Raw genomic sequence first — 19,858 nt, 5'->3', positions numbered from 1 at the left:
GTTCTCACAAACTAAAGATTGCCATGTCTCATTCCAAAGCTACAGATGCTTTTTAGATGTGGAATGCAATTTCTAGGACTACACACAAAAGCAGTTCTTCATTTCTTCAACACCAGGGATACTTAACAGCGCTCGATGGGAATGGGAAGGTCCCCACTGCTGTGCTTTTTGTGCCAAAAATCCCCCAGCTGCTGTACAAGGCCTAGAAATATGCCTAAACAGGAAGCACAGGTCAGAAGACCAGCAATGCTAACTGTCGGCAAGCTGACCCCTGTGGAGATCAGCAACAATTGGTCAAATATTTAACTATTTATGTACAAGCCATTTTGAAGTGAAAAACAGGTTAAGGAAAAAGCAGTATGTTCCAGCTCAAATGGATGGTAAGAAGGGCTTTGGAGCTTGAGAAGTAAACCATGCTACAGACATGCAAATAAGTATAGATGCATGGACTAGATTCAAAGACTGTCAAAAAACTTCAACTAAAAAATACTTCCTATAAAAGGAGCAAAAAAATTGTTTCCATTTCCATAAGCAACAAAACATAATCAACCTATTGAGTAAAACCACATCCTCCATGCTAGCTGCCAAGTCTATGTTCTTGAAACAGAAGTTATTAAACGGTCTGTAAAAGCTTTTAAAATACTCAAAATTTTGAATTATTAAACAATTTCAGACTGATTTCTAAAATGCAAATAGTTTCCAAACTGTTGGAATGGAACAGTTTTTACATTATAAGCAATACATAAATCTTTGTTTCAAATAAATTGGCATGCTCATTGCTATGCAACCACATAAGGCTGACCAAGCTACACTTGTAATAAATCAAGGATGGTGTTAGCTGGAAAAACGTGTGATAAGAAAGAGCTAAGGTACTTCACGAACTTTCAAAAAACATCAAAGTATTGCAGTAATAAAAAGCTTAATATACAACTCTAGTGGATTGGCAAATGCTGAAAAATCAGAAGGATCTGGAACAAGGCAAAAGGAGTAAAGAATAGATGGAAGCTTTGGGCCTGTCTCTCTTCTCACTTCAAACAGCAGAAAAGACAGTTATTTTTACAGTAAATGTGCTGTGAAACTCAAGTCAGTCAGAAGACAAACCCGTCTTTTCCAACAACTAACAAACAGTCCAGCTGTTTTGTCCCCTTCAGGCATAAGACAGATTTAACACAAAAGCCTTCAAGCAGGAAAAATTAGGAAAGAAAACAGCCTTGGAGCTCCAACAGAGCTGCTGACAATCAGAAATGTTGCATTCTGAATTCATAACTATATGGACACAACCCATTAACTTAGCATCCTTTTTTTTTTTTTCCCCAAAACACCTTGCACCCAGAACAACTCATTCAGCCAAGTTATCATTATTTTCACTCTACAACTGCATTTGCCTTGTACTTATGAAAGCAGACTAAAAAGACAATAAATGCAGCTCACAGAAAGCAAGCTGGCGGTAACCTGGAATGGATATGAAACAGGTTTTTTGTAACCTGAAACTCAAGTAAAATGTTGAAAGGTAGAGGGAGTTTCACTTCAGAACTACCTTGGTTAAGTATCATTTAAACACTAAACTTTGCTGAAATGCAAAAGACTACAACTCACGATAGGTGTTCTAGACACCAGTATGTAGTAGATTAGCTAATACACCAAGTCAGGCTACTGAAAAACACCTACCTGGTGGAAATGCGGCTGAACACAGCATTAAAGTTATTGCAGCTAAGAGAAAAAAGAACCCCAGAGGCAGAATTACGTAGTTCAGCTGCATGCTGGTTCCCTTCACGGTAAGTGTGGATGAAGTGGCAGATTTCTGGCAGCAACTGTTTTACCAGCATAGTCTCGTCTAGTCGCATGGTATCCTTTGGTTGCTAAAAATAAACATTCAGTATTTCATGAAATTGTTTTGTACATTTAGAGGCAAAAAAATGGAGATTCTGCCACTACTAGGCACAAGACCTGAATCTAAACTTCTAATTCTGCCTGCAGGCTATCACTGACCATAGTGTAAGTAGTCTACACAGAAAAAAGGCTTCCTTCCATTTGAACAATTAACCCGTATCATTCAAACCACCTTCAATTTTCATTTGTCTCCAAAATATGCAGGACACCAAGCTGATCAATGTCAGCAAGTATCAAGCAAAATACCAAACTAGTTTTTGAAGTAAAATACATTTCTGTTTTTACGAATGCACCCTGTTGATTTGTGTAAAGCATCAGCAGTAGAACATTAACTATGTCAGCTTTGAATGGAAGCTCAAAGGGCAAAGACCCACCCTTACTTCTCCTAGTTAGTATTCTAACCGCTGTATTTTGACAGCAAATATTTTATATTAAAAAATTAACCAAAAAAGTAGTGCTTCTCCCTTGCTCTTGCCTGGGGTTGCTCTATGTAAGTCCAAAATGGTTTAACTTTCCTGCAAAAGAAAAATCTAATTTTTGCCAGTTTGCACAGTATGAGACATAAGGAAACTATTTACAAAAGAATTCAAAGTGAAACTTTGCTCTACTAAGAGCAAGTTTTAACAGAAGGGTCAGCATTAAAGCTTTCTAAAATTCTACCAATGAATTTACCATAGGGAATTGAGAAGTTTCAGAGACTCCCACTTAGTTGACCTGAGTCCTGTTGCCATGAGAACTTGATGAAACATTGAGCAAGAACAGCGAGCAAGAAATACATCTGAAGATATCGCAGAACACAACACTCTTTGTATAGAACTTTGGCTCAGTCTTATTAAACATATACTGGCTCAACTTGCTCTCATTTGAATTGACAAAGCAAGAAGTATTCAGCACAATTTTAGGCTGCTCAAATATCATCTATCAGGAAAAACACATTAACATTTCAAGCAATACGCATATAAACAACATTTTAAAATAATTAATTTCTGACATTAAAACAGTTGTTTTGACTCACTGCATCAAAGACACAAAAAGTGCTGAAAAGAAGTGTTTACCTCAGCTTAAAAGCTGAAAATTTTTCTGGAAAATGTATTTACTTGGATCTTTTTTGATTTTAGAAGAATCCACAATTATTCGAGACTGTTTCAGTACTGTAATATAAGATACACTGCTTGACAAATCTAACCATAATAAAGTCATTACCTTATAAAGAAAGAACATTCAAAAGCTGTTGCAGGGAAACAACAAAGAGCTTAGATAATTTCACAACATTCATCCAGGAATATAGCTTTAAAAAAAAAATATTCCTTTCTTGTTGAAGGAATAAACTATTGCGAATTTTGCTCACAGTGAAGTTTGGCTTTGCAATTACACTGTTCAGCGCAGTAAGTTGAACAACCTTTTACATCCCAAAGGTAACAGCAAACTGCCTTGCAGCATAGCTCTGGTTGGAAACATCAGGACTGGACTCCCAGTGGAAGTTTGGACATGGTTAACTAATGTAATCTAGGAAACACCTGCAAAAGTAATCTTTAGAATGGTGATAGCAACGTTTCTGGTGTATATATAAGTACATGGAAAAATTGCTTCAATAAATGAAAGTTTTAAGAAATTTGAAGAAAAATCAACACTGGATGCAGGAAACCTGGTAGCATAAAACTGAAATACTTGTACTTAATTATCTGCTACTTTTAACATGATTTACTATCCCATTACTTCTTCTGTTTAAATTGTGGGATGAAAATGTTTTGATGCATCTATTCAAAAAATACTGAGCAGAACATACCACAGGCATTCAGAGTTTATAAAAATCTAGTGAAGCTTCATGACATCTAATTCTTCATTTGGGTTTGTGTCTGCCCTTACTCTACTTCACACACATCTCTGAGTTTATTTGTGCAGTTTTCTGCAATTCTTTTTAACAAGTTATTAGAAGAAGAATAACTTCATAAATTAGTTGAGTAGTGGGAAGGGCAAATTCAAATTTACTTGAATCTATTTAGCTGAAAAAAGATCACTAATTTTAGGCAAGAAAAAAGCACCACCAAATGCTTAATTTATCAATTATATCAACTACTTGCATTTATAGGAATTTTTAATAATTTTTAAATAGCATTAATCCTACTTTGTTCTAAATTAGATGAGTTTTAAGTTTAGCACCAGTAACAACAGCATACACAAGCATTTGATTCCAACTTAGCAATTGCTTATGCAAGCCTACTCACCCCTGCCAGACATTTTTCCAGTGTATCCAAGATAATCAGCTGAGATAGATATAAATTCTTTTCAGCAGTTTCTCCAAATATTCTCTAGAAGTAGAAAGGACATGGATTCATCTGAGACACAGAAATTTGACTTGTAATGCATTAACGCAGCAAAGTGGTACAATAGGTTATTGCTCCTTTACTGCTCTGGTTTTGAGCTTAGAAAGCAAGCCAGCAAAAATAGATTAAAATAGGAATGAAAACCTTATCACTGAAGAAATATCTTTGTCCAGTCTGCAATGTTAAATCTAATAAGGAACAAACAGTTACCGTAAAGTAAGACTGGAGGTACACTGCAGCCCCTTATCTTCATCAGGCCTGCGATTTATACAGAAATGAAGGTTATATCTTTTCAGAAACTATTTTGGTATCAATTACTGCTGACTTTTCCAATTATGTATTTCATTGCCAACATCTTAATAGAACTGATGTTACAACAAATCTGTATCGACAAGCTTATCAGAGTGCTGCAAAATTTAGCACAGACCACAGGAAGAAACACATGAGACCCTCCAAAAAGATGCCACACTTTAGACACAGGATGAAGGCAGAATTCCATCAGGTGTTTAAGCTAGCACCCAATTTTACTACCAACAATAGTTACTAATTCCAGCAATATTAAGACAGCAAAATAAAGCAGAAAAGATTTAGCCAAAAAAATATTGGTACTATTGCCTACACATGTAGAAGCCACCCAAAGGAAGCTGTATTTTAAACCACAGGAGAGGTTAGCTCAACTAAGTCTAAGTTTCAGCAGAGTGCAAACCCTCAAGACTTTCTTCTAAACTAAGACTATTATGGCAGTCTACCGGTCTGTTTTGTTTCAGCTGTAGAAGTCTTTCAAAAATATTGCGGATTCATACAATAGCTCAGTCCATCAAGCACAAAAAAAGTTGTCTTACTCCTCAGAGCAAAGCAAATGTTGCCTATTTTAATTGACACATAGCTAGGTCTCTCCTTTCAAAACCTACGTATCACATACAGAAATTTCTTTTGACTGTATAGGTCAATAATCTTACACATTAACACATTCCTTCATGCCTATGGAGTTTAATTAAAATAAATTATCTTTCAAAAGGGACTACAGGTAGCTTTAGGCAGCCTGAAATCCCTAGCAGTAGGGCAACCTATTTTCTGCCTTTATCAAACTACAAATTTGTAGTGTTTTAGAAGATGCATATCTCCATGCAAGTGACATCCAAAAGAGCTCACTGAAAACTATCCTACTAAAGCCATATAAAAAAAGTACTGCTAGAGTTTGGCCAGTTCTGTTGCCTGTTTGTGGAGATTCCACATGATCACAGCTTCAAAACTCAATGAACTAAACTTTTCTCATGAGAAATCCAAAACCAGACCTTTCATTAAAAAAATAAATCTCAAACTGCATCCTCCTCCTCATAAGGGATTCCTAAACTTTCCATTTACCCAACTTGATGGTAATAGTTATTCTTCTAGAGTTGACACTATGGACCATCCACACTCATTGCTTTTCTTTTCTAGGTTTCTCTTCTCTTTGGTTCCCCTGAGGTCTATTTTAAATGACAATTTTAGTGATGCTGATGAGTCAAGTATTTTGATGGATTTCAGTAATCATTTTATGGTTCCCTTGGAGGCAGAAAACCAGTATGCAGAAGGAAACCATCTACTGAGACACCTGGCTCTGAAGATTTCTCTTTGGGAATTCATATAAAAATCACCTTGAATCTCATCCCTTCACACCAGTCTACTGCCCGCAAGAATCAACATTAAGTGGTTTATTGAGAGGCTGTGATCCGTTAACAACAAACAGAAGAGATGTGTATCACACCCACACATTTTTCATTCATTTTTCTTACACACTAGTAAGGTATCCCTTTGGAGATAGGAGCCTACAGAGGCAGCATTAGGCAGGAGACTCTTCTCAAAGATTTTTCTTAAAAGGTTCTGACAGAAATTAATTTAGTTATTATATTTTTATATATATATAGACATACACAAATGCTAAAACATCCAAACAGCCTGGAAAATTCAGACAGCCTAAGTTTTTAATCCTTTTCCTTTCTTTTTCCTTTCTTCCTTTTCCAAAAGGATTCCTGGCAGGTCATGCTCTGGCAGGACAGATGGGAGCGGGGAGGCGGGGGGGCGGAGCGGAAACTTCCTAGTGCTGCTGCTCAGCAGCTCCTCTGCCCTGCTGCATACCCCCTCTGAAGACTTTGCTAGCACCTCTTCCCTAGATAACTGAAGCACCTTTCCACGCAATGGCAAGCATCCTCCACCACCACCCAATGAGCAGTGCATACTACTGGTCATGCTCAGAGCCCCAGTGCAGTATTATTAGGTACCTACACATACCCACGCCTTGTACGTGTTCCCAGTCACAGACCATTCCTGCGACCAACAGAAAATTCCCCTTCATCACCACCTTCCTTTAGATTTCTCTGACACAACTATCTCACTGCCTTTTATACATAACATAGCTCAGTGCTGGTGAACTTTAGCACATAAGGATGAAAAGAAAAAAATTAACTGTAAAAGGCAAGACTAAATTTCAAGTGACTCTCTGTGGATAACAAGCAACAACCATTTCAAAAAATCATGCAACAATCCAAAATTAAAAAAGCTTACCATGTTATTAACATTTTTTAAGATATTGGTGAGACCACTGATGACCAGGGAAAACTTGTACTTGGAAATGTTTATGAGACATTCCTTATTGTGCTCCGTACTGACTTTGGTGTGGGTATTCTGCTGGCCAGCCTTTATGGGAAGCTACAAGAAGAGGTAAGTATTACACACTGTTTTATACTGAAATTTACATCTTTACAGATGGGTTAAAAATTTCTGAGACACCAGAAACAACCCTGAAAAACATTCTACAAGAGACAACTACAAACACATTATTATTTCATTTTCTCTACATTCATCTTTCTATTAGCTATCTATAGAACAAAATACTGAAGTTCAACTATTTCTTTTTCTGAAACAAAACTAAACCTCTATTTTGTGATAAATTTTCTACAAACCAAGTGTCAAAGCAATCAAAAGAAGCAGAAAAACGTAAGAGAGAATTCTCAGAAGAAGAGTTTCTTAATTTCAAAAATTGGCTCGTTAAACACCAAAAATCTTCACAAGGCTAATACCTGCAAGAAAAAACCTGCCTCTTGAAACCCGAGAGGAGGTAATATCACAGCAGTTCACAAAACAGGTGAGTCGGAAGGCGATTAACAGTGGTTCGAGTGTCCTCTGCTCCTTCACAGGACAGAGCTGGCTAAGAGGTACAACTGAGTCCCAGGAGGAGCCACCACCACCAGCCTCCGCAGGGCCCACAGACTGGGATGAGCTGGGGTCCCCATACAAACACACCCCACTGCTAGGCAGGCAATGAAGTCTCAGCCTCAAACACACTTCAAGCACTGGCAAGCCGAACACAACTTGTGAGCCCCACATTACCCACCCTTGCCCAACACCCAGTGGTAAAAACTAGACTTGAAATGCATCTTTGCCAGGAAAGATAAGATTCAGAGTGACTGCACAAAACTGAGATGTTTCTCCTGCCATGTGAACACTAGGCACTTTGTTTCATGCTGTACCCAAATTCTTCAAGGGTCACAACCGAGTCACTTCCCAAGCACGCAGTCACTTCCCCTGCATGCTCCTCACAGGGCTGGCCCGTTACGAAAATGTAAGGAACGATTCTTCAGAAAAAAATCATTTTACTGAGGATTTCTGTTTTTAAAAAGCAAACAAGGGAACAAGAAAGGAATCAGTATTATCACTTCTTTTTGTAATCCACATGTGCCACTTGTATTTTAAAGCATGACATAGGAATTCACTAGCCAGAGAAACTTCAATTGCTACTACAAGTTTTAACCAATTTTGACTAGAATTATTAATAAGCGTGTATTCTGAAAGACGCTGACAGTTCAAAGTAAATGCCACAAAGTAGTATTTTTGCATTTGCTGGGCGGGGGGGGGCGGGGCAGGGAGTTTAAGATGGGTTAAAAGAAGGATTCCAAGGAAGTACACTCAGCTTTACAGATGCAAGATGCTTAAAGAGCCACCTTCCAGGCTGGGGGCCTCTGCAGACTTGGCAAGGGTACTTCACATACCGTCAGTAGTCACGAACATCTCTGTCAACCATTTAACATTACTAACTTTGCTGATAAAATTTAAAGGCCCATATTTAAATGCTATTAAATGCCCAATTTAAATATGCTAGATGAATTGTATTAAAGAACCCCAAACTTGGAACATTTTTTTTTTCCCATCAGTTTCAACTGCATCATTAAATGCAGTCTACTTAACATCTTCCATTTGTGGAGAAACGGACCTCTTCAATATAACCATCTCGTTTTCATGCCCAAGTGTAATTTCTTCTCCATATAAACTGCAGTTTGGCTTGGGGTTTAGTACAAAGTCTTTTGGTACTGCAGACTAGGATCAAACTGGCTGGGTTTTTTTCCTAAGAGAATGGTTGACTTAAAAAAAATGACTGAACTTCCGTCCTTGATCACAGAATCATTTAGGTTGGAAATGACCTTTGAGTCCATCAAGCCCAACCGCCAGCACTGCCAAGCCCATCACTAACCCACATCCCTAAGCATTGCACCTACGCATTTTTTACACCTGCCAGGATGCTGTTGGCCACCCTGGCACCCTGCTGGCTCACATTGCCCAGCACCCCCAGGCCCTTTTCCACCAGGCACTTTCCAGCTGCTCTTCCCCAACCCTGTAGTGCTGCATGGGGTTGGTGTGACCCACGGGCAGGACCCAGCACCGAGCCTTGTGGACCCTCACACAGCTGGCCTTGGCCCATTAGATCACACAAAAGACCCCACAGCAACAGAAAGGCCCAGGAGGAATGCCTGCTTGCCATTCAGACAGCGGCTCAGGGATCTCTGGCACCAAGCCTTGAACCCAGGGAACCACGCCAAGGGCCTACCCCTCCGTGGGAAGGGCTGATGCTTTTTGCCTGCACAATCTCCTATAGCAACAAGTTCCATAGGGCTATCAAGGTAATTGCCACTTCATTTTGTAATTCTCTTGCAAGTGTTCAGACTGTAATGCTTTAAAACAGTGTGATGCATTTCAATGTGCTCATTTTAAAACTGGAAAAAGCAGAACAAACAGCATTTATGACTCAAGCTTTGTTTTCATCATTGGATGTTATTTTTACAATACATTTTCAGAAGTCATTAGTGGAAGATACATACATTTAATTAAAAATTTCACCATTACTAGTACTTTTTATTTGAATTTTCAAGTCTCTGTGCTGGCAACAGCAGAAAAGCTGAATACAACTGAGTGATAAAACACTTCAGAAGTGCCTCTCAAAGAAACTGTGTCACAGATCTAGTTCTGTATGCTTCCATGCTATAGAAACATTGTATTATATACTTTTAGAGCTTCCTGCCACAACAGCCATTGCAACAAGGTCACCTAGAAGTAAAACTGCTTTCTATACTACCATTCAAAATAGGAAACTATATAAAAAAGGACGTATTAGCACTGATGCTTTGAGTTTTTTTATTTCTCTGCTATTTCCTTTGTGCACTCTGACATGCTGGAGTACTGTAAGTCCCCTAACAGAATGCAGTGCCAGCGCTGAGTGACCAAAAAGAAACTAACTTCTATACAAACATCCATCGATCTAAACATTACAAGAAAAATAGTAGAAAAAAGTTGACATTTTACTTTCATTGCCTTTGATTTTATTTTAGAAAAAAAGAAAGACTGACACAAATGGTTTCCTGTATAGCTTTTATTTGAATTGAAAACAGAAATCAAAGCACAAAGCTTAAATATAACTGGAGCTTCAAACTACGAACACATGCACCATTTTGAACTCATCCCAGCTTAGCAAAGGGATAGTCCACTACTTGAATTCAGCTGTTTTCACTAGTGAAATAGGAAGCAATAGCCAACAACCTTATAATGACACTGCACACATGCAACCCACTCTGAGGCATGCTGCCATACACCCTCTCTCCCTCTAATCTAGTTTGACTATGCCTCACACAAAGCTATCAAATAAGCTACAGAAGACAAGGAACAATGGCATTTTGGTCTACAATTTGCCTTATTTTATGCAGCAGACAAAGACAAAATAGGTAGATGAAATTGGAACCCTTCCAGTGATCAAATCTTAAATCTTCTAAGATCAATTTTAAAATGACACTGCTGCAAAAGACAACGAAAAGCCATTAAGTAGCTGAGCCTGACAGTTGCAATAATATATTACAAGACCCGGTGTAGCCTGAACTCAGGACACAAGTCATCTTGTGTATCAGGTATTGCTGAAACAACTAGAAAAGCAAATATATAAGATGAAGCATCAAAAGTATCTACGAGCTTACACCAGCCATGCAAGCTCCCTAGCTGTTAGAACACATCTTTCAACCACATAGACAGTTTAATCCAAACTTTGTTTCCAGAAGTGCATTTCTGACTGAAAAGTAGGAAGCCCTGCTTGGCCCATGTGCAGCTTCTCCCAAATCTGCTACTGCTACAATACCAAAACTGAGCCACTCTCACAAGGTTTACTAAATGCAAAGAGGTAACAAAGCACTACCTGTAGGAGAAAGAGCAACACAGAACATAAGAGATTATTTTCTTTACATTTCCAAAAGGCATATAGTAAGAAGTAAACCTTAGAAATAAGAGATCTGCACCACGTACCTACAAGACAAGACTGTTAAAATTAATCCAGTTGAACTAGTAGCTATTAAAATATTGATTTTTAAAAAGTATTTATTACCTCAAAGATGCAAAATCCCTTCAACTTGCCTAAGTAAAATTAAATTATTCCATCTTCATGGAAAACGCAAATTAAATCACTAATCACAAATACTGTTAAAAAACTATATCATTTAAGAAAAAAACATGATTAGGCCAACTCACAGATACACAGGATCATAGCACATGGTCAGCTGCTAGCATCTTAGAAAATAATACTAGAACAGCACTTCAAAAGCTTTTTCTACACACAAGCTTGGCATCTGAAAAATTACTGCCCCTAAGCATTAATACGGCATATGTTGTTAACCATTCTACAACAGTGTCTGGCAGCCACAAGTTGTCTGGTCAATTTGCTGTCTACAGTGATATCCAGGAGGCCTGTAATCCTGCTGAAGAAAGAAAAGGCAAAGGTTTTCCTATGCCTAATCACGCCTACCTATCTGTTTCTGGAGATAAAAATGTTTCAGTTTCTTCAGACTTGTGAGACAATAACTTTGCCAATTTAAAAAAAAAAGGGGGGAGGGGTGCAAGTAATTGGCTATTCAGAGGAAAAAAAGAAAAAATATTTAATGTACTTTCTTAACAAGTTCTTTGCAGTCGAATTTGGCTTTGAAACTTTAAAGTAAGTGCTAGTACAGAATTATAAAGCTGTTTGAATAAGTGGAAAGCATTGCAGTATCTGATAGCACACAAGACTCATCTCTTTGGAAGTGGCCTCAGTTTAGAGACCGATGTACTTTTATCCAGAAAGCCTTCTTTGATCATAGATGTTAGCAAGAAGAATGGGTGCTTTCCATGTCTGTAGAAGAGATCAGCACCTGTTTCAGGTATCCTCTAGTCTGATGCAGTAAGGTATGATCTTTTGCTAAATGTACATGGACAACACTAATAGGCTTGAATGTCTGTAAGCTATTCCACTCAGTCCTGACAAAGGCTAACATTAAATCACAGATTTTATTTTGTCACCTGTAATTAATGAACACAAAGTTTAATAATCTCTCTTTAGTAAAAAACAGTATTTAATCTTCTTTTCAGCAGTTATGGAGCAAACAAGCGCTTCATCACTTCAAAGTCACTATTTCAACTTTTTTGTGCAAGATATAACATTGCAGAACATTAAAAATTCAGAATCTGACAGATAAACCTAGTCTGCCATAGGATTCAGAATGACAGCTGTTGAAATCACTATCCTGACAAACCTCTTGATGCAGACAGAAGTCACCACCCAACCATGCACAGGTACCCTGCAATTCAGCACTTTCAAGATTCAGCTTCACAGTGGTGGCAGACTGCAGAACCCTCACTGCCTCCTCTACCTCATGAAAAGCACATTTGGAGAGGGGAAGGTGGAAGACAGATCCCCGGGGATACACCTCAGGGAAGGAAATTCTCCGTTTGTCTATAATGGGCTCATCATTTTCAGTAAGTGTCTTGAAATGTCGGAGTGCATCTGAGCCTTGTGCCTTTGATTCAGGTTCAGGAGAAAGTAACAAACGTAACATCTAGGAAAAAAAAATCCCTAGTGCCATCCCTAACAGCATAGAAATCTACCTCACTTTCCCCTTTCAAACAGTTTCTTGGAACTTCTTCAGCAGACTGCAACACAGAGACTGGTGAGACAGAAAATACACACAGCACTCCTCTATCCTCAGCACCAGTACTGTCAGAACCAGATACAAATCTCTTTTAAAAAGTCAACAGGCATCTTCCAACTATAAACATGCACTGCATCACCTTCTACAGAGGCATTATTTAGTAAAAGAATCTCGCAACTAGGCCTTCAGAAGAATATGGAACTCGGAAAATATTTTACACAGATTGCTCTAAAACAGTATTTTCAAAAGGTTAACTAAAAGTTGATGCTGTGAACAAATGAATATTTACCCATACTGTTAACACAAACTGTTGTGTTAAGTAAGGACAAAACATCTGACACTTTTCAGCAGCTCATTAATGGACTCAGGTAACATCTGTTGCATGTGGGCCATTCCTTCACCTGTTCTTTAGGACACCATCTGTGTGTAGTACAGCACTTCGTTTGGAAATACATTACGCACACAGTTTTAGAAAGATATGATCAAAGCTGCTTCAGGTTTACATTAGCAAAAGATGAAACAGCACACTTGTGCTTAAGAGCAGTGTTATAGCTTGTTTCGGATCTTAGCTCCTGTGGAGATCTGTTTCAGACAGAGCAGCTGTGGAAAAAAGTTACATCTTCTGCACAGACCAGCCTTACCTTACAGCAAGATATCATTTCACTTGGGGAGCACAGTCAGCAGAACTCATGGGAAATACTTTAAAACACATCTTATTACTACTACCGATTTCTTAACACGCGAAGATGAAAAACAGTTCTGAAGAACACAAAGCTGGTACTTGCAAGGCAGTGCTTTTTCACATCTCTGATTCTATACAGATTTTAAATGCTGCAGAGAGAATCACCAGGAGGAAGGAATATTCGCTTTAATATCTTTTAATGAAAGTAAGAATAGAACATCGCTACGGGCTTTCAGTTTTTACAAAAGCTTTCTTAACTGAAGGCAGTAATACCTCATAAACTACAAATGAGGAGCCTAAACCATAATCGACATAATAAAGGGCCTCTTTCCTTAAAGCATATCATAATCACTTAAGTTGCCACAAGTTTATACAGGACTAATACCTTTTACTATACCTGATAGTTTTAAAACAGTCTAGATTTAAATGGTTTAGGCCATAAGGCTTCTCAGAATGTGCTTAGAACTATTTCACTACTGTATCAGCCTTCCCATGATTTCAGCCTGTAACACATTTAAAAATACTGTAGAAGTACAGTACATAGAACTGTAAGTAAACATTTCCATAGGAAAAGAGATAATTTTATTTTATTGATGAATATTTATATTCATCAATAAAATGGGGGGGGTATATATATAAACAAATATAAAATGTGGTTTATATGAAACCACAGAGAACTTTACTAAAACACAGTCTAGCTTCTTTGTGCTACTGCAGCCTAACTCTATTCTGCTCACTGAAAGTTTTGAAAAATATAGTAACTAGTCCTACATACAAAATCAAAGAGATTTCATATGTGCTGTATGACAAATGTGATCTAGCCTCACATGTACCATCACCAGTTTCTTTCTGCACCAGCTGAAACCTTCAGGCACCCTTCAAGGGTAGCTCAAAGAAGAGTGCATTGCAGCAATTGTAATCTCAGAAGTGAGCGCAGCTGGGCAAGACCAGCAGTATATTTGAAAAATGTATTCAGTGAGCCAGTCAATGGTTAATTCATAAAACTATGCTTGCCAGTCATTTTAGGCCCACAGAATTGTACACACAAAAGCAGATTTTAGTTAAAGCAGCATTTATAACAATAAACAAGAGCAGACAAGAACAGACTGGTTTGCACTGATTTTTCTTGTTTTCAATACAGATTAGCATTCCCTTAGTTTGTTGTTTCATCTGTCTTAAAATGAATTCAACTGCTTAGCAAACGAATGAAAAGCATGTCTACATCTATAAATTTTCGTGAGATGATTACATTTTCCTCCTTTGTGAAGGAAGGAACGTTGAAAAATTGTCTTCTCCCACACAGAAAAAAAACAAAACTAAACAACCCACAACCAACAAGAGCTCGCCTTCCCTATTCAAACATACTGATGATACAGTGAGTGGTGGCTCCCTCAGTGCTGAATCAAAAGGTCCTGCACTTAGAAGGGCAGCCATAATACGCAAAAACTCAAAAATGCATTCTCACCATTAAAATAACATGCACATATTCAGTATATTTTTAATGAAGTATGAACCTGATGCTCAAATGAGCAGTCTAAAAAGTAACAAGTAGATAATTTAATAACCACATGACTAGCCAATAATGACACAGATGTAAGGAGTTAGAAGAAGCACGTAAACATCACCATTGACTGACAACATATTTAGTAGTATTGATAGCGTCACGATAACCTAGCATTTTGGTGTTCAGGTAAGAATAGTCACCACTCCACTGCGAAGATCACTGTCAGACTGGGCAAGGCAGAGGAAATGAAGTATCAAAAGCAAACAAAATTAAGAACCCTGAGCTGAAATTAACAAATGAGAAAACTTCTCACAAAAAAAGTAAGAGATTAACATCTCATCCTTAACTGCTTCACTCAATAATACAATATTTAAATTTTTTAAAAATTGCACTGGAAACCAATCAAAATCTTGTGAATAGCACCTATCACACAGGCCACACCATGACTACAACAGGCAATACTGCATTTGATGTACTCTATCCCTGCAACTCCAGTATTTTAGCATCTCAAAAATCAGAACAGCCTTCTTCCTATCAAGAGAGGATTCCTCCCATACACCTATCTGTAATTATCCCCAAAAAGGTATAGAAAAATAGTTCTGTTTAAGAAGCTGAGGTTCTTAACTCCTAGCAGATGTTGGCAAGCCCAGTTCCACAATATACATAACAAAGCAAACGACAAAGCCTAGGGCCTTTTAACACCAATAACAAAGAAGCATTTTCTTGCATTATTGGGAGCATAATCAGTACCATGCTTTTTAAGCTTATGGAAAAAATGATCTATGACTCAAGATAAGGGGGGAATAAGTTAACTATGCAAATATGCCTAAAATGTATTGGAAAAATCTGCATCATTTTCATGTCAAACGACAAAGTTTGATATTTTCCTTTTTTTAAAGAAACTTCACTTACAGCAGCTTTAATATAAATGTAAAAAGGAACAGCTTATTTCTATTCAACCAGGCCACAGTCTTTCTGCAGGTTGTTAAAAGCCAAGCATCACCAAGAGGGACATATGATTACAAGGCAGGTGAACAAAATTCCATCTACGGAACCAGCTTAGTGTTTCTGATAGCTGTTACACCAAACAGGGTCTCAGAGAGCTGTCTCTTGTGTGACACAAAGGCTGTACTCACAGTCTAGCAAAATGAGACAACACAGAAACTGATCATTCAGCCTAAATTGAGCTCACACGCGTCAGGAAAGCATCTTGGGAGTGAAAATGCAAAGCCTAAGCACTAAGCTTAGCCCCACTGAGAAAGTCATGCCACCTAATCCCTGTAAGCAGTTTCTGCATGCGGATCACAGAAATACAAAATCTAAGGCCAACAAATCCCTCTTCCTTCCATTCAGAAAATTTTTCTCCAAACTACTAGTGCTGACTTTTGTAAAGAGAAGTAAATATCTGTCACTGTACCAACACTGGCTGGAAAACCCTCTTCATCCCATGCAACTATGCTCCCAGCGATGGGGATGAAATCTCCCTCTGACACCCACAGTTAGGCTATGGGGAACAAGGTAGAATCGCCCCATCAGTTCCACGCAGTCCTCCTTAACCCCACTCGTGAGGCTTTACCTCCCTTCTGGCGAGCAAGACGGTGCAAAGCGAGGAAGTAAATTCCACAGGAATGTCTACAAAAAGGAAACACACTTTTGGAAGAGGTGGGAAAGCAGCGGCGAGGCAGAACCGGGCATCTCACCGCCCCGCTCGCTGCACCGAGCCGAGGACTCCGCCACTGCCCCGGCGCAGGCTGGCACCGGGGAGGCCTCCCCCCAGCGCGGCGGGACCCCGCTGCAGAGCGCCGGGAAGCAGCAGGTTGGCCGGCGGGGGATACCAGGCCGGCGGCAGCGCCCGGCCCCACCCAGCCACCCCGCCCGGCACAAAGGACGCAGCCAGCCGCCGCCCCCCGGCCGGGGCCGAGCGGGGACCCGCCGCCGAGCCGGGCGCTGAGGGGAACCCGGCGCCCTCGTTTTCCCCCCCCGGCCCGACAGGGAAGCCGGCGGCGGGGGGAAGGCGGGAGGCAGCGTTCCCCCCACCCCCCGCCGCCCCGGGAAGCGGGGCAGCCTCCCTCGCCGCTCACCCCCTCCCCGCCCGCGCCTCAGCCCCCGGCCCGCCTCAGCCCCTCACCCCGGCGGCAGCCCGCACCGGCCCTCCCTTGCCGCTCCGCCGGCCGCGGCCCAGCGCGGCGGGGGCAGCCGCGCCGCCGCCCCTCCTCACGGCCGCCCCCGCTACCTGCTCATCGAAGCGGTTCACCACGGCCTGCACCCACTCCACCGGTTTGTGGGCCGCCATCTCCCCCCCGCCTGCCCGGCCAGGGAGGGGGGCGGATCCCCGCAGGGAGGGCGGCAGGCGAGGCGCCGGGCGAGGGGAGGGTCTCCGTATCCCTGCCGCGCTCCGGGCCCTCAGCCGCCCGCAGCCATCAGCGCCCAGGGCCCGCCATGACACCACACCGGAAGCGGGAGCGCAAGGCCGCCCCCTCCCGCCGAGCAGCAGCGCCGCCGCGGCCGCCGCACCAGGGGCAGCGCCACACACAGGCGGCGGCGGCGGCGGCCGGGCCGCGCTGCGCATGTGCGACCGGCCCCGCCCCTCACGCCTGCGCCCTCAGGGCCGCCGGGCCCCCCCGGTGGTCTACCCTGCTCCGCCGGGGCCGGCGGCGGGGCTGGCGGTTCTTCCGGGTAGCCAGGCCTTGGCCGGGGCGCGGTGGGCTCTTGACAGACATCATCTACAGTCTTGATACTGTACACACACCGGAATGTATAGCTGTATTTGACCTTTCAAATAAATTAAAAAAAAAATTTTATAAATCTGTTTCAGTTGAATGGCTTCTGTTACGCCTCAAGGCCTCGCTGCGGAAGCCTGGCCACAACTAAAAATACATAAGGTAGCGCACACAAATTCGCCCCCTCCTAGTCACGCAGTACCCGGCAGATTGTTTACTCTTTTGTGACTCAGAAAAGTAGGATATGCGGATAACAAGACAAATAAACATCCACTTCCAGTTTCCTTCTTGGGAATGCTAGTTTGTTTTCCTTCTGGGTAGATGCAAGCACAAATTAATGTGTTTTCATGCTGAAGTCAAGTTAAAATTCAGGCAATATAAATAAAGGCACAATGTGAGGTAAGACCTCTAGAACATAGGATTTAAAGTTGTCAAATGCACGGTGAAGAACTGGAGAATAAAATGGACTTTCTTTCTGTTACTCAGCTCAGCAGGGACCTTGATTTGACTTGGAGACTTGCCATAATCGTAGTGCATACTAATTATTACAAGCAATATCAACATGAAACGTATTTTGGGGTAACTTTCCCTGTAAATAACGAACAATGAAATTCCTGTAACTCAGATTTACAGTATGAACAGTTCCATTGCCTTCTAGCAACAAATTCAGGAACTTGGTTTGTAGCGAATACTCGAGGAGGCAGATGTTTTATGAAAAGATGAAAATCGATTGCAAATATTTTACCTAAGGAAAAAAAAACAATTAATTGGTTGAAGAATAAATAGTAGGTTTCTGTCTGTACAACTTGTGGCACTATCTTTCAGGAAATGCAAAAAGCATTCTGATTTATACAAATGGTGAAGTCTAATATTGGACTGTTAAGTGCACTGAATTTTGTATTATTCATTTGCTCTGTACAATAAATTAGCTCTGGTGTAAAGGCTATTGATTCCTTTGCATTAGAGTGCATTATAATGGTCAGCATTAATACATTTCAAAAAAAAATTTTAAAACATGTTGTCTAACATTCTAGAAAACACTTCTCATGCACTGGTTATATATACTCTTTTTGAAATCCGAATCCAAATCCACCACATGATGTGTGTATACATTTGCTTAATTATCAAAATCTTCACCAAATTGGGTGGCAAATGAAGCTGGTCCCTGGAACCTTTTCTAATCATATTTGTATGTCTGAGCACAAAGAAAGGCTCCACCACCAATAAGCACATCAGCAAAAGAGCAGGCTGCATCTCCGCACCACTTCGTAAACATTTATTACTTTTCCCCAGCATGCCCCCTGAACAGACTTTGAACTCTGGAAATTAGGATGAGACTAGGGGTCTGTTCTCCAAAACTTCCAGCTCCTACAGGTTTTCTTTCCCGTACAGGGTGTCTGGGAGCAGGACCAACACGGAGTCCCCTGAGATCACAGTCTGGGTTGCTCTACTACGCACCCAGAAACTGGACTGAGAGGAAAGGCTTTGTCACAGAGAGTATAAAAGCAGAAACGAACACAAAACACCCAATGGATTCAGTGGAGCAAAGATTTTACCTCAAATTGTTTATTAACTTATGATTAAAAAAACCTGTGAAGGCTAGGTCTCATCCCTTCTCATATGCAGTAACTCCTCCAAGCAGTCCCTTGGCTGGTGGGAAGCAAGTGGAGCAGCATTTGGCAGAGGGGCAGTGACAAACAGTTGGAAATTACAACACCTGAGGCCAGCTCAGCTCTGTCTGGAAGGGCTCTGGCTGTTTGAAACGTCGGCCTTAAAACCAGTCTGAGCTGTACGGAGTGAGGCCTTGCTCAGGCCACAGAGGTACGCTCTCTGCCAGCGGGTCTGGGCAGCAGGTGGGATCACTGCCCACCCACCCCCACCCCCTGTCACACCTGCCATGGGGAGGGACTGCTTCAACACCCCCTCCTCCCCGTGCAGGCAAAGTCAACCAGCTTCGTGTCACCCTCACCTTCCTCACGGGCTTGAACTAAGTTGGCTCGTTTTGCCCATGGGAGATAGGGCATGCCTCGGAACAGTTACCCATTTCCCCCAGCAAGCCTATAGCTGTGCTTACAGCCTCTGCAGCGCAGCAGGGCAAGCAGAGCACTCCCTCCACCGACGTGCCTTTCCAGTTCCCAGCAGACAGCAGTTCTGGGATTGCTGGAGGCAGAACCGCTTCTACTGGGCCCTTCCTCCATGAATTTGCCAAATCTCCCCTTTCAACTGTTTATATATTTGACCCCTCGGTATCCTATAGCACTCAGGCAGGAAAAATATCCACTTAAGGCAATACAGCCATGGTCTTCATAGGGATCTCTACATTCTGCCTAGATCTAAGCAATAATAATTCACGTAGGAGCAGGAATGGGCTTCAGCTTACTGATATGCTTATGAAAAACATGCCTCAACAAGCCAGAAAGAAATCGGGGGTGGTAAGATTAGCTGAGAGAGAACCCTCTTGGGAACTCCTGACTTAGGTAGAAAGA

At 41.1% G+C, this 19,858-nt stretch overlaps 1 protein-coding gene across 6 annotated transcripts in view; it reads right to left on the bottom strand.

The window, feature by feature from the left end:
- The window catches only part of NF1 (neurofibromin 1), a 103,043-nt gene extending 85,926 nt beyond the window's left edge, over positions 1–17,117 (bottom strand). For all 6 annotated transcript variants that reach the window (XM_037411732.1, XM_037411773.1, XM_037411749.1 and 3 more), the window contains exons 1-4: positions 16,886–17,117; positions 6,759–6,902; positions 4,116–4,199; positions 1,669–1,859 (exon numbers count right to left, since the gene is read on the bottom strand). In XM_037411732.1, coding sequence (XP_037267629.1) covers positions 1,669–1,859; positions 4,116–4,199; positions 6,759–6,902; positions 16,886–16,945 — 479 coding nt within the window. In that variant the 5' untranslated portion in view covers positions 16,946–17,117. The remainder of the gene's footprint in view (positions 1–1,668; positions 1,860–4,115; positions 4,200–6,758; positions 6,903–16,885) is intronic.
- Between the last annotated feature and the right edge of the window lie 2,741 nt (positions 17,118–19,858).

The sequence above is a fragment of the Falco rusticolus genome, chromosome 1, assembly GCF_015220075.1.
Source record: "Falco rusticolus isolate bFalRus1 chromosome 1, bFalRus1.pri, whole genome shotgun sequence".
Lineage (NCBI taxonomy): Eukaryota > Metazoa > Chordata > Aves > Falconiformes > Falconidae > Falco > Falco rusticolus.
This window is presented reverse-complemented; position numbering and strand designations above follow the sequence as displayed.